The sequence below is a fragment of the Panthera tigris genome, chromosome B4 (assembly GCF_018350195.1).
Source record: "Panthera tigris isolate Pti1 chromosome B4, P.tigris_Pti1_mat1.1, whole genome shotgun sequence".
NCBI lineage: Eukaryota > Metazoa > Chordata > Mammalia > Carnivora > Felidae > Panthera > Panthera tigris.
In genome coordinates, this window is record NC_056666.1 from 78299901 (window position 1) to 78316927 (window position 17027).

At 51.6% G+C, this 17027-nt stretch overlaps 1 protein-coding gene across 1 annotated transcript; it reads right to left on the reverse strand.

Moving 5' to 3' along the window:
• Positions 1-3967: 3967 nt before the first annotated feature.
• Positions 3968-15250, reverse strand: LOC102949106 (keratin, type II cytoskeletal 1b). Its single transcript, XM_007081357.3, has 9 exons — positions 14690-15250; positions 10578-10792; positions 9407-9467; positions 8787-8882; positions 7669-7833; positions 5856-5981; positions 5520-5740; positions 5063-5097; positions 3968-4578 (listed from the first exon to the last, which is right to left on the reverse strand). The coding sequence occupies exons 1-9, from the start codon at positions 15248-15250 to the stop codon at positions 4292-4294; spliced, it is 1767 nt and encodes a 588-aa protein (XP_007081419.2). The 3' UTR covers positions 3968-4291.
• Positions 15251-17027: the final 1777 nt, after the last annotated feature.

Genomic DNA, 17027 nt, shown 5'->3' on the forward strand with positions numbered 1-17027 from the left:
TGCTCAAGCACCTCCCCACATGCCGAGTTCCCAGCTCAGCCTTCAACAGAGTGTTGATCAACCCAAAGACACACAGTTTCCTGGACTGATCAGAAAGCTGATAAAACCAGGGCAGCAAGTCCAACCCAAGAATGGGAGTTACGAGCTTAAAGAGGGACTATCGGAGCACATGGCTCAGAAGTTGAAGAAGCACCCTGGGCCAAAGGTCCAGTAATTGACGGTGAAGAAAACTTCTCGACAGACTTCCTTACATCGAGGACTTTCCTAGCCCAGAAACGTACACCTTGTCCAAGATCAGACACGGTTAGGATTTTACTGAGCCAAAGGTTGCTCCTGCTGTCACCGTGTTCCTAGATGAAAATTGATGTAGATGAGAAGCTGCCGGAATTAAATTTAGATTCCCAGAGTGCCCTGCCCTGCCCCAGCCTCTCAGAGGGAGGAGCAGCTGGCAAATTCTCCCAGGGAGTTGCCTCCAGCCCTCCTCTGTGCTACCTCCCGCCCGCCCCTCTGTTGCTTGATGGATGGGCCTGCTTGACTCTCCCTGTGAATATCAGCCCTGTGGCAATAGCACTGACCACAAGCAGGGGTGGAATGCTTCCTGGTCGCTGGAAGGACCACAGGTGTTCTCCCCAGACCCTCCCCCGGGGCCAGTGAGAATCACGTGTATGCATGTATACCACATGTGGCAGCATTTTGTACACGGTAGAGGGTCATAGAATTACTCTTTGTTGTCACTGGGGTGAATTAAAGTGACAGGCATTTATTTGCTTCTGATGGGATTTCATTGTCTCGAACAGGAGTATTGTTTATACCAGGAAGCCTCTTCCAGAGGCGCGAATATCATATCCAGGCCTCTCCTTGGAGTCTGAGATCCTCCTCGGCTAACTCCACTCTCCTTTCCCTACCTTTCTCATGCCCCTGCCCTGCAAAATCTCTGTTCCAATATTCTAGGATTTAGGCACAGGCTTCCCTCCTTCTGTTCCCCAGTTCTCCATGATTGAGAAGGTCAAGGCTTCTGAAGAGAAAAAGCAGGGCGGTGTTTTCTGGGACAATCGCGATTCCTGCCCATAAGGGGAAGGATGGGTAAGATGACTTCTGATCGGCCTTGCCCTTGTGGTTTTTTTCTCCAGAGCCAACTTGGATTCCCTAAGAACATCTTATGCATATGCAGGATCCCAGGGATAATCAAATCCACACCCTGGAATAGGTCTGATGGCGTCAGAAAACTCAGGTTCATTTTACAATCCTTGGCCCTCAGACCCTCGGCCTCTCCATGACTTTGACCCTTCCTTGGCATCTGACCCTAGTTTTTCCAAATATAAAATGGAGAGTAAAATTCCTTTTTTCTCAGGCTCCATCCTGTGAACTCTTAAGACAGCAAAGAGATGAATCACTGCCCTACACATATTCCCACACACCCTACACTCCCTCCCTTTACCTCCTGCCAGGGGGTTCACCAACCTCTGCTCGAAATGTGCCAATGCCTCATGTGTCTCCCATCTCAGGATCAATCAAAAGCTGCTACTTATACTGACCTGAATCTGCTGTGGCTCCCATCTGCCCATCTGGGTATCAGCTGGGGTCAACCTTTCTTTGCCAAGGAAGCACTTCAGACCTATGCATTTAGCTGTCACATCCCCCCCCCCAATCCAAACACTTCCAGGATATCTCACGGTCAGGTTTCTGATTGCCCCCCACCTACATCCTGGCCACTGTCCTCTGCACGGACTCCTACTTAGTAATGTCCTCAGAGTGGTCTGCTACAGAAGAGCCAAAGCAGACTCAGTACCCTACTATCTTCCTGGTCCCCATGCCTGTCCCCAGTGGCCACCAACCGCTGTTGGCTCACATGCTGTCACTGTCAGCTGAACACTCTAAATCATGTTTATACCCACTGCCATTTTCTGTCTTCCCATCCTTGTCCCATACTCCGGTTTTTTACTTCAAGAATGACACGGTTTCTGTGTGCACCCTCTCTCTTTGCCTTTGGGCAGCCCGTCTACCCACCTTTCCTTTCCCAGCCCCATCCCAGTCCAATCCCAGTGGCCAAGGTGAGACAGAAACTTCTCAGAGAGAAGGTAGGCGTGTGCATGGGAACAGGCTGTCTTATCAATATGGGCTGCAGTCATATGTGAATGAATCCCATATCCAATTACCATCTGTATTCCCTCAGGGAGTGAGAAAGTAGGTCACATCTTTTAGGTGACTCCTTTACACAGACTCAGAAATATCACCTAGGATAAGATGATGGCTAACCTTGTTGTATTCTTGAATATCTGCATCTGTGTGCCCCCAGGGGCATCGCCTAAAGACACCCTGCCAGGACCCCTACAGGGTTAATGGGCTCAGTCTCTTGTCTCCCCAGCTCATTTCTCCTGTCCCCCTCACTCACACATTCACTCCACTCTCTCTTATCTTTGCATCTCCAGCAGGCTACTTGCTTGTCTGAGTTCCAGTCCACATCTACTTCCATTCTGTTCCCCAGTCCTGTTCCTCTTGCTAGCCCTCTAGGAGGGCCAAGCTTTGGGGCTACGCTTCCCTTCCCCAGCATTGGCACCTGCTGTAGACACCACTGTGCCTACAATGGAGGGTCTGCCTGTGTCCACAGGATAGGCCTTGTTTCCACCCCCAAGCTACAAGGTCCACAGGGACTCCTACTTTGAATTCTCCTCCCTCTGGACGTTCCCCTCCCCTATAATCTATCATTTGGGTTGTGAGTGCCTTAAGATTCAGAAATGTGTTCATTCAACATTGCATTCCCCATGCCTAGACCACTGCCCACACACAGTAGGAGCTACATAAATGCTTGCTGAACAAATGTGTGACTGACTTTGGAATGATTGGCTGCTTTCAGGACTAATAAGATTATGTCTGCAAGGTTTTTTTAGGTCATGTATGACTCATGCAATAAAAAAGAATAAAAATAATAAACCTTACTTCCCAAATACGAATAATTTCAGAGGCCTACAGAAATTTGAAAGGAAATAACTCATCTCTGACCAAACAGCAGTTTGAGATCACAAAAAATTTTATTGTAGAAACACCAAAAATGTCAAGCCCTTCAAGGTACAAGCTTCAACCAGGAAATGATAAAGTCAGAGCACTCCCCAAGGGACCCACGCTGAGCCCATCAGATGCCCCAAGAGAATCATGGACTTGGAGGTTGTATTAGGACACTCAACAAACAAGTGCAGGTGACTCCAGAAGTAAAGCCACCTTCCCCCTCTCAAGGCCCACTAGGTGGCTGATAGTTTTCCCTTCCTGTCCCCTCCAGCACATTTCAAGCATCAGATTCTCACAAAGTGCTCAGTCACAGAGAACAGGAGGCAGAAGGGACTTTGAGACCTGGGAGAGGGCACTAAGCTTCCTTATAAATAACAGGCAGCTTCCAAACTGGTTCAGACTGAACCCTCCCAAGACCCATGTCTGACTCTCAAACTCTCCAGGGCCTGGACACAGCCTCCTAGACAATTCTCAGGAGGGCCATTATGGAGCAGAGTTGAGGAAGGGCCAGGCTCCCAAAGAATGGAGCTTTCAGAAGGGCAAGACAGGACAGAGCTGGGTTGTTGTCCATCGACTCCTCCATTTAGGGATCATTAGTCCTTCCCGGGGACAAGGACGAATGCCCTCTGAAATACTCCCACCTTGGGCTGTTCACCTAGAAGATAATGCTTCTTAAGACAGAGATTCAGAATCAAGATCAGACATCACTTGCAGGCATCTGATGAGGACTGCAAACCCACACTCTCCAGGGATGGAGAAAATGAAAGTATGAGGCTAACAGACCAACAGGCAGTAACGGGCCCCAGACACAGAGGTTCCCCTTGCCAAGCTACTCGCCCGGAGGCCTCATTCTGTGGGTCCCCTAAGGGATGGATTATTGCTCACAGAGCAGCCCAGGTGCAGGAAAGGGAGCCTGGAAGTGAAGTACCTGGGGTCCTTGACATTAACTCTCTATTATCCACTTCATAGATACACTTCAAGGCTCTTTTTCCTCCATCTCTAAACTGGGGCCCTTGGGTGTCCCCAGGGGAAGGAGCAGGGCCAGCTGAGTGGAGTCTGAGTTGAGTGTGCCTGGCTGTGACTCTGCCGCCTGCCAGCCAGCACCCTCCGAAGATAGATCTGCTATTGGGGGTGATCCACTATCCACCTGCTTCCCCAGCTAGAGTGGAACGAATGTATTGGCAAAACTTCTGCGACCCATAAGAAAAAGGTGAGAGGGGTTCAGGAAGGGCGTGGGGGGAGGGGATAGGAGAGAGCCCTGCCGCTGCGGGGCGTGTGAGCCTTCCCTCTACTCCAGGATTCGCTTGTGGGAGGGGTTGGTGGAGGTTTGGATGATCTGCACGCGGGAGGAGCCCCCGCCGCCTCTGCCTCCGTACTTGCTGCTGCCCCTGCTGCTTCCTCCATAGCTCCCGCTGCTGCCGCCCGAATAACCACCTCCACCGCCCCCTCGGGAGCCGCCGCTGTAGCCGCTGCCTCTGAGGGAGCTGCCGCCACTGTAGCCACCGCCGTAAGCTCCAGAGCCTCGGCCACCGCCGCCGCCTCCGCCGCTGACGGTAGTCTGGCTGCTCTGCACCGCTGTGGGGAGAGGGCAGCCCAAAGGAACAGGGGTCAGAAGGACTGGGGCTGGGGGTGGGGGAGGGGGTTACCTGCGGGCACCAGCCTGCACCGCCCGCACCGCCCTGGGACATCCGTAATTGCTGGCAGCATCTGACTTGCAAAACGATACATCGATACATCGGATGAAAGGCTTCCCGTTTTTTCAAGTATCCCTCCCAAGACAGAGTGATGTCCGGACCCATTTTCATCATCGCTATACCTTAAAGGGTTCCCAGCGGCTACGGATGATTGTATCATAAAAATTGAAATGAATAAGGGCTAGAACCATAACCGCTTATTTCAGCGAAGTTCCCCAGGCCCTGCAGCTTGTCTGCTCACTCCCGCGGCGCAGAACCCGAAACCACAAGGCTGAAACCTCACCAGTGCCTGCAGCTCAGCCCTCCGGGGCCCTCCCCCGACCCGGCTCCACCCCGCCCGCCGGGGCCTGGGCTCTGCTACTCACAGATGCTGACGTGGCTTTGCAGCTCCCCTGACATCCTGCAAAACCAAAGCACAAACATCAGCCAGACCCCCGAAGCCCGACGGAAGGCGGGTCACAGCCCGCAGACATCAGGAGCAGAGACACCCGCGCGAAGTGACAGGTGTCCCCGGGCTTTGGGGAAAGGTGGGCGCGCAGGCCCAGGCGGTCGGGGAGTATGGGGCTAGAGTGGGGGGGGGGGGGGTTAAGCAGTTTCTTGGAGGCATTTCGCATTGGCTGCAATGGTTTAGATTGGGGTAGAGGGGCATTCTGCTTGGAGGCAGGGGAATGATGGCAATGACCCTGCCGACTCACACATCCTCTGCTTCTGACTTGAATGTTTCTGCTCGGCCCGGGGTTCCGGTCTTCCCAGAGAAGCTGGGGTCGTCCTCCCACTGCTCCAGGGGTGCAGCCCGCACTTGTCCCCAGAAGCATGGCCCACCTGCTCTCCTCGCCCTCCAGCAGCTTCCGGTAGGTGGCGATCTCCACGTCCAGGGACAGCTTGGCCCCCAGCAGCGCCTGGTAGTCCCGTAGCAGCCGGGCCAGCTCCTCCTTGGCCTGCTGCAGGGCGGCCTCCATGCCTTGGAGCTTCTGCTGCGCATCCTGAAGGGCCTGCTCTCCTCTCTCCTCGGCATCCGAAATGGCCACGTGCATCTGGTCGATCTGCTCAGGAGACGGTCACCAGGGCAGGGGTTGAAGTTTCAGGAGCCCCTTCTGCCAGGGCCTTGTAGGAGGCAGCAGGCACGTCCGCTCAGCCCGCCCTGAGCCTCCTTCTCACCTGCTTCTTGATGTTGCTGATCTCTGCTTGCAGCCGCTGGATGGTTCGGTTCAGCTCAGCAATCTCCATCTTGCTGCTCTTCAGCTCGTCTCCGTGCCTGCCCGCGGAGATCTGGAGCTCCTGGTACTGAGGGTCAGGGGCAGCGTCATAGTCAGCCAGGAGGCCCTCAGACCCTGCCCCAAACTACTCTCCCCAGGACAGTTCCCAGAGTACGTCCCCACCCCCGCCTGCCACCAGAAGGGTGATACCCCCATACACCCACTCCTGTGCTATAGCTCCCTCATCTGAGCTGTGACGTCTCACACACACACACACACACACACACACACAAAATCTTGTTCAAGCCGCCCTCCTTCTCACCAGTCTCTGGGCCAGACTCACATCCCGCACAGATAAATCTGCTCCCGGATACACTTTTTCACCCCCTTTTCCCTCACCTAAGACTTACCATTGGCCTTTCCCCACACTGGGACCCCTTCACTTTTGCCAACACATCATATTCCTCCTACCCTTTTCCAGGATGATTTCCCTAGCAGCCAGGACCCCATTTCCTCAGAGGCCCTCAGCATGTTCCTTGTTTATTCCCATTCTCCTCCCTATCTCATTTCTGTGTCTCCGTGGCCCCATCAGTAGGAACCCACAGTCAGGGCTCTGGAGGAAGCAAGGGGGAGGGTAGGCACAGGGGACTCTCTGAATTCCGATGCTGTCACCGTTGACCATCTCCCTCCCCAGTCTGGTGCTGACATGCGTGCCACTCAGAACTACTTGTCTGCAGGACAGTGGGTCACAGGCCCACCAGGATTGGAGTCAAGAAGGCAGATCTCAAGTGCCAGGAGTTTAAAATGTAGCAAGTAGCCTTTGACCCTTAACTACAATCTTCATCCTCCAAAAAGGTCTGTATTAAAGAAGTGATCAAAGATGTGCCCAAAGACGTGGCCACAAAGATGTTTATTTGATGAGGGCATATTCTTACCATGGAATACCACGCTGCTATTAAAAATGATGTAGAATATTTAATGACACAGAACGGAATTCATAAATAATAAGTGAAAGAGAAAAGTGCAAAACTATAGGTTAGAAGATGTCATTATGGGGGCACCTGAGTGGCTCAGTTGGTTAAGCGTCCAACTCTTGATTTTGGCTCATGATCATGAGATTGAGTCCTGCATCGGGCTCTGTGCTGAGCCTGGGAGCCTGCTTAAGATTCTCTCTCCTTTACTCTCAAAAAAAAAAAAAAAAAGGCACCTGGGTGGCTCAGTCGGTTAAGCGTCCAACTTCAGCTCAAGTCACGATCTTATGGTCTGTGAGTTCAAGCCCCTCGTCAGGCTCTGTGTTGACAGCCCTGAGCCTGGAGCCTGCTTTGGATTCTGTGTCTCCCTCTCTCTCTGCCCCTCCCCCACTTGTGCAGGCTCTCTCTCTCTCTCTCTCTCTCTCAAAAATAAGTAAATGTTAAAGAAAATCTTTTTGAAGATATCATTATGAAAAAATAAGAATAAAAACATTACAGTGCTTTAGGGCATGGGTTTGTAGACAGGACACCTACATTTACACTCCGCCTTCGCCACTTACCACCCATCAGACCCAAGGGAAAGTAGGAGATCTCAGACTCTATTATCTTCAAACTAGGGATAATCAAATCCTTACCTCACAGGGTTGTTGTAAGGAGTAAATGAAATTGTATATATGTGTATAAAATGTATATAGATACATATACATATGCATCTATTACCTCCGAAGAGAAAGACGATACAAGTTCAGGGGGATATGTTTGGTTTGAGTTCCAAGTCTGGGGGGAGGGGAGCAGCATGCTCACCTTGGTCTGGTACAGCGCCTCAGCCTCGTCCTTGCTCTTCTGTGCGATCAACTCATACTGGGCCCGCACTGCGTCAATGATGCTGTCCAGATCCAGGGAGCGGTTATTGTCCATAGACAAGATGACATTGGTGTCACTGATGTGTGTCTGCATCTGGGACAGCTCCTGCGAGGCATGGACCACAGGCTGACTCTTTTCACTCTCCTCCCAGGGCCTCAGTTTCCCTCTACTGTCCCCTCAAGCCTCTCTGGGGAAGCCAGAAGCCTGGGCCAGATGGGAGTCTTGGGGAAGCTCTGTGAATGGTTGTGCACTGAGAGGTGACTTAACTAAAGGTAATGGTCCCCAGACCTAGCCCTGGGGAAAAGAAAGGAGCCTAAACTCAGAGCCCCTGTAGGCACCGCCTGCCCATCCTCCCTCTCCTGTGCCCTCTCTCCCACCTAACTTGGCTTGGCTGCCATCTTGGATTGGGCCCTCTGACGGGCAGACTTGCTCCCTAAAAACTACATGAGCTCTCAGAGGCAGTAGAAAGGACTCCACTTGTGTAACCCGCTCACTCACTTGAGAGCCTGGGCTCTACCAGCAAACAGCTGAGTCACTGAGCTAGAGATTGAGTCTCTTGGCCCCTCAGCTCTCTCATCTGCCGAATGGAGAGACCCAAGACAGGGCAGGCGCCCACAACTTAGACATGAGCCACCACTGGGCCAGAGGTGGCAGGAGCATATTATCCCTCACCCCTGCAGGTGTCGTCTTTGTTCCTTTTAGGATCCACACTGTCCTCTCCTACAGAATTCCCAGTAGCCCTGTTGGCTTCCCAGCACTGATGCTTTCTGGCCGACTTTGCCCCTGTACGTCCCAGGTATTAACCTCATTTCCGGGTAGAATCAAGGGCTGCTCCATTTCTCTCTCGGGACTCTCCCTGCCTCCCACGTCCAGCACCCCCACCCAGGAATCTAAGCACTGGGGCTTGGGAGGCTAACTCCCATTGCACAGAGTTGAGGTGACTGGGGAGAGGAATCCCTAAGTGGGTCATGTTGGATTTCAGGCCTTCCCCTCTAACAGCCCACACCCCTTGTGAGATGTGAGGAAAGAAAAGGCTTTCTCGTGAGGACTGAACTCACCATCTCAAATAAATATTTCAGGAAATTGACCTCCCCAAACAGAGCATCCGCCTTGGACTGTAGGTCCACCTTGCCCATGTAAGCAGCATCCACGTCCTGAACAGCAAGCAAAGATAGTCTGACTTTATTGCCCAGGTGCTGCCTGCCACCAGCTCACTGGGTGACCCGGACAAGTAGCAAAGCGTCTCTGGGTTTATTTCCTTGCCTGCAAATTTCCACACCTCGCTCCAGTGAGGGATCTGCAAAAACCCTGGCTTTCCTGACCAGAAGGAAATGTGCCACCAAGGCCTTCATCCTAGTCAGTCACACACAGCACCCCAGGCCCTCCTCAGGTCCCAAGGCTGCACGTAACTGGCACTCAAAAGGGGTCAGTTGATTGAACCTCACTTTCAGGACTGTGGACAGATAAACACTCAAAGAGGCCTCAAGATTCCTACCAACATCACTTTGCAGACTTAAGCCTTTAGTGCAAAGGCTTGGCATTCAGGCCACACCCTCAACGAGCTGTCTGCAGTGGTCACCCTGTCCACCCCTTGGTCACACAGCATCCCACAAGATTTCTTCACTCTGCTCAGCCCCCGGGGCCCACAACCCCCACTTGGACCACTCCCATCCCTCACCTTCTTCAAGATGACAAAGTCATTCTCAGTGCTGGTCCTCCGGTTGATTTCTTCCTCATATCTGTGGGGGGAGGTAAGAACCATAGACAGGCTGCAGAGGCTGACCTTGACTCCTTGAGATTTCTCCTCACCGCAGGAGGCTTGGAATTTCCCAAACTTGTACTGTCCTGGACTTGGGCTAGCCCCTCCGGGGCCTGCCACTCTCACTGACAAGCAGCCAGAGCCAGCTCCTGGCCTTCCAGGTCAACGAAAGGAGCAACAACCCAACGTGGAAACTGCAGAGCCACGCAGAACACTCCCAGAAGTTCCGTTTCTCTTTTGTAAATTTGTCACACTCACTCATTTTTTTTGCAGTTGAGAACATAAATATGTTTACTAAATTATTTTAAAGAGAAAAACTATCACCTACAATTTTGCATCCCCACACACACCTTGAGGCTGAGTTTTATCTTTCCCTTTTTGAGTCACACACTCTTGACTCTCTGATCGGCATCTCAGGATGATGTCAAGAGTAGCACCCCGCACCCCGAGCATGGGGAGGGCGAGGACACTGTGCTGTCCACATGACACAGAAGCTGCTGATCTGGAATCAGACCGTCCCCACCGTTGCGATGAATAATAGCTAGTGCTTATATGTGCAGACGCAGTCTAAGAATTTGTTAAGCATAATGTCATCTACACAAGTGGTTCTCAAAGTGTGGTCCCCAGTCCACCAGCACCAGCATCACGTGGGAGCACACTAGAAATGCAAACACCCCGCCGCATTCCAGCCTCCTCAGCCAGCCTGCCACACACCAGAGTCGGAGAGCCCAGACGCACCTGTCACGGCAACCCAACAGGAAGAGGGCTTACCATCCCTACTTTACAAAGGCGAAAACTAAAGCCTTAGAAAGACAGGCTTGTAAGCAGCTCAGAAAGGCCAAACCCACTGGAACTTGGCTCCTCTGGGTCCAGCACCACGAGGAGAGTCTGCCCCTCCTCACCCAACACAATTGAGAGCTGCCTGGCAGGACCATCCTACCAGAGCTGCCATAAGCAAAATGGTGCCCTCTGTACCTGAGGACCCCAGTCCACCCCTCGCACATGAACACCAGTGTTAAGAACGTCTTGCCCCTGAACCAGTTCCTTGCCATGCTTCTCCCTGACCCCCTCGGCCTGCCTGGGGTCTCACTTGCTCTTGTAGTCCTCCACGATGTCCTGCATACTCCTGATTTCTGTGTTCTGGCGCATCTGCTCCGCATTGAGAAAATCCACCTGCCTCTGTAGCTCGCCGATGTAGCTCTCCAAGACGGGCTCCAGGTTATTGGTCCGAGTAGAGGTGTTCACCTGTTGCAGCAGCTCCCATTTGGTTTGTAGCACCTGATTCTGCTGCTCCAGGAATCGCACCTAAGAGCAAGAGACGTCCAAGTTCACACCAGGTAGAAGCACCCCCACGGGTAGGAAGATGGGCAACCGCACAGCGTATCCAGGGCTCGGAGAATCAAGATGGCCCCTCTAGAGAAAGGCAAGGAGCTCACACAAGTTGTCTCAGCTGGAAACACCCCCGTGGGAAATGCCAGCCGCCTGGCCTAGTTTGCTCCACAGCGGCTCTGCCGAGAGGCGGAGAAATCAGTTGGACACGGGGTCTCAGCCCTGTGCTCAGTACTGTGGGGACTGAAAGGAAACAGTCTCATGGGCCCATGAGGAATCTGCCCATCAAACAGAGCTGTAGCATCCTCTCCCCCCACGCACACGGTACCTCGGGAGCACACCAGCAAAAGAAACCGTGCCACCCAACCTGCACGGGCTGCAGGGAGTACCAGGCAGTTTTAATGGGATTTAATCATTTGAAAAATCACTGAGAGCTGTTGTGATTTTTTCCCAGTACCCCCCCCCCCCGCCTGCCACACAAACCCTCCTGGCCTGTGTCCCATCAGCACAGATGAAACTTAGCATCATGCTAAGCTGAACTTGCTGGAAAAAGCATACCCCCTTGGCCTGTCATGGCCCTCTCCCTCCTGTTCGTGACACTCCAGCCACAGGGACCTCTCGCTGCCTCCGCAGCCCAGCTCTCCCCAACTCTTTGCCTGGCTAACTCCCATGTACCCTTCTGAACTCAATGAAGGTAGCATCTCCCTGGGGTCTCGCCTTCATAGCCCACCCTTCCTTGCCCTTAGCATCCATCGTGATTTGTCATCACCTGGTACTGTTTGAGCACATCCCTCCCCTGCTGGGGGGAGCCTCAGGAAGGCAGGCCCATGTCCGCCTTATTATCCTGTGGACACAAGGCAATCAGACCCATGAATACACAGTACCCAACACAGGGAAGACAGCTCATAAGTGTCATGGACTAATGAAATGCTAAGGAATTTGGAATTACCTCTGAGTGTGGACAGCTGTCTCTCTGAATAGAATGGAAACTCCTGGAAGGCAGGGACTTTGTCTGTTTTGTTTATAATTGAATCTCCAACACCCAGAAGAGTCCCTGGCACATGATAATTACTCAAAAAAATACAGGTTGAAATACAAGTCAGCCATTCAGGTGTCAGGCTTGGGCCCTCCCAGAGTGGAAATGGAGATAAAGTCTGTTGTAGAATCAATGACAAGGAAAGGGGACCTCGGGAAGGAAAGGAGTGAGGTCCATCTCTTCCCATGGGAATACCATCCTGGCTTTGTTCATCTGAGCTTGAATCCTCTATGCCAGGGTGGAGAGTCTATACTCAGAGTCATGTGAACTATATAGTGTGTCAAATGGCCTGAGGCGCAGTGGAGAAAAGTAACACAGGGATGTTGGATAAGGATGCTAGTATGAAGGGGCTACTTCAAAAAGGGAGATCAGGGGCCCCAGGTGGCTAGGTTGGTTGGGTGTCCGACTCTTGATTTCAGTTCAGGTCATGATCTCATAGTCATGAGATCAAGCCCCACACTGAATGCAGCTCTGCTTGAGATTCTCTCTCTCCCTCTCTCTCTCTCTCTCTCTGCCCCTCCCCCACTCACACTGGTGTTCTCTCTCTCTCCCTCTCTCTCAAAATAAATAAATTAACATTAAAAAAGGGGGGGGGGATCAGGGAAACCTCGCTAAGATAGTGGCATCTGAGAAAAGACCTGACAGAGATGAGGGAGGAGGCCAGACCACTTTCAGGAAGCAGGAGTTCAAAGCAGAAGGAATGGTGAGAGCAAAGGCCCTGAGGCAGTCTTGCGGTGCTGGAGGATGCAAAAATGAAATCGTGTGCTGGAAAGCAAGAGAGAAACAGGAAAGGAGGCAGGGAAGGAGCGTAGGGTCACTGCAGACAATGAGTGTGTACCCTGGGGAGCAAAGCTCCAGCCCTCATTCTGTTCACTAACACTTGCAGCTTGACTCCTGTTCCACCCAGTGGTGGCAATGTTGCCTAATTCTCACAAATGCAAGCCAGGGGTTAGCAGCAGCTGTGGGTTGGAGGGCCAGGCCACATAGGGCCTTATAGGAGCTTGGCTTTTATTCCAAATGAGACAACATCCAGTGGAGGATTCAAACAGAAAAGTGATGTGATGGGTTTTTTTAAATGTTTATTGTTCTTTGAGAAAGAGAGAGACAGAGTGCGAGCAGGGGAGGGGCAGAGACAGAGGGAGACAGAGGATCTGAAGTGGGCTCCATGCTGTCAACAGACAGCCTGATGTGGGGCTCATACCCATGAACTATGAGACCATGACCTGAGCTGAAGTCAGATGCTTAGCCCACTGAGCCACCTAGGTGACCCATGATGTGATGTTTTTAAAAGATGGCTCTCCTGTGGTTCTGAGAATGGGCCAAATAGGATTAAGGGTGAGAGCAAAAAAGACCAGATCAGAAACTAGAGTCAGAATCCACTGCAATAGAATCCTTCTCCTTTCAGCCAAGCCAGAGCCCTCCTGGATGAGGGCTCTTTCCTCATGGTCATGACAAGCCATCCCCGTAAGGAAGGACAGGTTGCCATGGTCTCCTGCAACTTGGCCTCTGCCCACAGCCCCATGCCATAAAATGAAACAAATGTCATCTTAGTGGCAGGAACCACAATCAAATGAGTCCTAGGGTATCAGTTGCCAATAGCCCATGGCCATTTCATTGACCTCCAGCCCTCTCTCTCCCTGCTCCTCCTTTGTCCTGGTCTTGATCTCCAGTGGTGTCTCCTTCACCTGTTGCTTCCTTGCTCCAGCCAAGCCCTCCCAGTCCCTGCCCATGCCTGAGGTGTGGTGATATGCAGTCAAATTTCCCATCCAAGGTGATCAGAAGTAGCCAGAAGCACTTTGCTCTGTTGAACTCCTGTGTGGCCATCTTTGGGCCTCACCTCTCTTACCCTAGTTCCCCCAGCTCACACACTCCATCCTGTCCCCAGCATTTGCCCAGATATCAGAGGCTGGGCACACAGCACAATGGTAGACTTTGGCCATGATTACTCTACATTCAGACCACAGGTCAGTCTCTGGCCTCAACACTGAATTCCTCTGGGACTAAGGGAAAGTCACTGAGCATCCAGGGGCCTTTGTGCCCTAGGGTTCTTCCCACTACATCCCCAGGAGCAAAGAACGTTCTGAGGGAGCCTCCAGTGGCTGCTGTGCCTCCACCTGTGGACACAAGGAAATGCTGGAGGGAGATCTTCACCATAGACCTTCTACCAGCTTCTGCTTGCTGCTTTGGGTCTGGACTAGCTCTACTCTGAGGTTTAATTAGGGAACTAGGGAGAGGAACTTCAATGGCTCCATCTGGCTCATTCTTGGCCTTAGATGAGCTAAAACAAGGAACTCTGACAGAATCCTACTTAGTATGCTATCACTTTAATCCCCAGTGATACCCCCTCCCCAGGGCATTCACCTAGGCTGTGAATGGCTCCTTGAGGACAGGACCCATGTTCTAGTCACCCTGTAGCACCTGGCACTGTATCTGACATATAGTAGAGGTTTAGTAAATGTTTGTGGGATGAATGGATGAATCGGTGAGTGGGTGGATGGATGGATGGATGCATGGACGGATGAGCAGGTGGATGGAAAGTGAATAATGATGAACAATATTGAAGTTACTACACCATGTATTTTATCTGTGGGTATTTTCACACTTCTTACCTGCTTTCCCATCAAAAGGAAAAAATAAAAATAAATTGCTTCAATAAGTCAAGCTGAGGCCTAGTGAGGTAAATGCTTTCCTTTCTTAAGGTCTCAGCACATATACTTCTGGAAGTGATTGTCACCACCGAACTGAGACAGCACAAGGTGGTAAGAGGCAACAGGGCACAAGGCCCTCTCAGTTACTTGATCAGGGACCAGAGACCCGCCTGCCCCTGAGGTACTCACCTTGTCGATGAAGGAGGCAAACTTGTTGTTGAGGGCCATAATCTGTTCCCGCTCCCGGGTCTTGACTTTCTGAATTTCAGGGTCCACCTCCAAGTGAAGTGGCTGCAGGAGGCTCTGGTTAATAGTCACCTCTTGGATGCCCCCTGGGGGACAGGAAGGACCAAAGCCCCCAAGCCCAAAATTGCTACCCCCAAAAGCACCTCCTCCATAGCCACCACCTCCAAAGCCACCACCCCCAAAGCCACCACCTCCGAAGCCACCGCCCCCAAAGCTTCTGCCCCCTCCAAGTCCCCCTCCCACTCCCCCACCCTGGCAGAAACCACTGGCACTTCTCCCCACGAGGCTAATGGAGATGCTTTTGCTGCCTCCCAGATTGTAGAGGCTCCTAGAACCAAACCCCCTGGCATGGCCCCCATACCCGCCACCACCACACCTGCCTCGGGCCTGACACACAGACCCCACAGCCCGTCTTCCACCACCAGAGCCCGCAGAAGAGCTAATGTTGTAAAACCGCCTGCTCCTGGAGCTAAATGCTGACCGAGAGCTAAATTGGCGGCTCATGGTTACTAGAGCATCAAGAGAAGCAGCCAGAAGAGAAGGCCCAGCTGGAAGGAGGCAGAGACCCGGGAGGGAAGGAGCTATGACCTCCTTTGACAAGCCATCTGGCTCAGTCCCTATATATACGTGCATTGGCTGGGCTGGGCACCTTGCGAGTCCTGGGAGGGGAATATTTGTGTTTAGTTTGCCTGCCAACAACATCTGTTTAAAACCTCACACCTATGAGTTGCAGAAATTGCACTGTAGATAAACTTCCCTGAATTGATCATTTATCACTCATCTCTTGCCATTTTGAGATCAGAGTGCAAAATAATCTCTCAGGATCGAGTTGCTGGAAACTCCTATACACTTTCCCCCCAAATCAGTAGTGGATATCTTCCTAAGAAACTCCCACCATTGAGCTGTTTGTCTTAGGGTGTGACCAGGAGATCTGGGACAAAGCAAGGGGTTGTCTAGCTGCCTTGCAACCACAGCGGGGACAAGGGTGGAGACACCTGCTCCCATAGCATTACCCTGGTTGGGATGAAAGAGTTGTTCTGACCTCCCTTCACCCTGCTTCTGCTCCCCACTGTTATCACCACCGTGCACACCCCAAATTTTAATCACATGAAAACATGGTACTGTGGTCATTGAGTGTAAGTGAAAGCCGGGGCACTCTGCCCAAGGCTGTTCACATCTTGCTGGGTGTGTCGTGTGCTGCTCTATGGGTCTCAGTCTCCTCCGCCACAAAACAGAGCACTCCTCCTATAGTGCTCAAGGTATATGTGGTTGCAGATGCTGTCAGCACCTACCAGAACCTAACCTGCTCTTCTAGACCAAAAGGCAAACCATCCCGAAATCTCTCTTTTTTTTATTTCCAACGTATTGCAGACCAATGCTTTGGTAAAATAAAATAAAAATAAATTTCCCCTCAAAAGAGATTTTTTTTGGAGCGCCTGGATGGCTCAGTCGGTTAAGCATCTGACTCTTGATTTCAGCTCAGGTCATTTCACGGTTCGTGAGATGGAGCCCCATGTCAGGCTCTGTGCTGACAGTGAGGAACCTGCTTGGGATTCTGTCTCTCCTTCTCTCTTTCCCTCCCCTCCCCCACTCAAAATACACAAACATTTTTTTAAAAGGAGATTTTTTTAAAGATATACAAAATACAAGCCCAATTTTTCTTTTTTGAGAGAGAGAAAGGGAGAGAGAGAGTGTGTGTGTGTGTGTGTGTGTGTGTGTGTGTGTGCAAGCAGGGGGAAGGGGCAGAAGGAGAGGGAGAGAGAGAATCCCAAGCAGGCTCCTCACCCCGCCCAGAGCCCATCAAGGGGCTTGGTCCCACAACGACAAGACCATGATGACCTGAGCTGAAATCAAGAGTCGGATGCTCAACTGACTAAACCACCCAGGCACGCCACAAGCCCCAATTTTTATTTTTGGAATCAATAGACATAAAATTGTGCTATTGTTAAAAGTGGGGGGGGGGGGAATGTACGTTCCTAAGTGGTTATTCTCAAATTCTGTATTTATCTCTTCTCAAAGCAGTAACAAAGTGCCTGTGGCCCAGCACTGGTGTATGGCCCCACATTCTGTAAAGCACTACCAGCCGACACGGAGTACAGCTCATACAACAAGCATTAGCATCAGCCGCCAAAAATGTGTACTTGCCCTCTGGACACAGATGGTGGCTTTAGTAATAATAATAATAATAATAATAATAATAAATGTGGGGGAAATAACCTTCAGTGTCCAGACCCAGAAAAACGGCTAACTGGTAACTTATCATCATGGACATGGTGTTGCA

Coding starts and splice junctions, on each gene's coding strand:
- LOC102949106 (XM_007081357.3), bottom strand. CDS start 15,250: ATGAGCCGCCAATTTAGCTCTCGGTCAGCATTTAGCTCCAGGAGCAGG. Junction 5,982..7,668: donor AGGCGCTGTACCAGACCAAG/GTGAGCATGCTG, acceptor CCTGACCCTCAG/TACCAGGAGCTCCAGATCTC. Junction 4,579..5,062: donor GCAAAGCCACGTCAGCATCT/GTGAGTAGCAGA, acceptor CTCTCCCCACAG/CGGTGCAGAGCAGCCAGACT.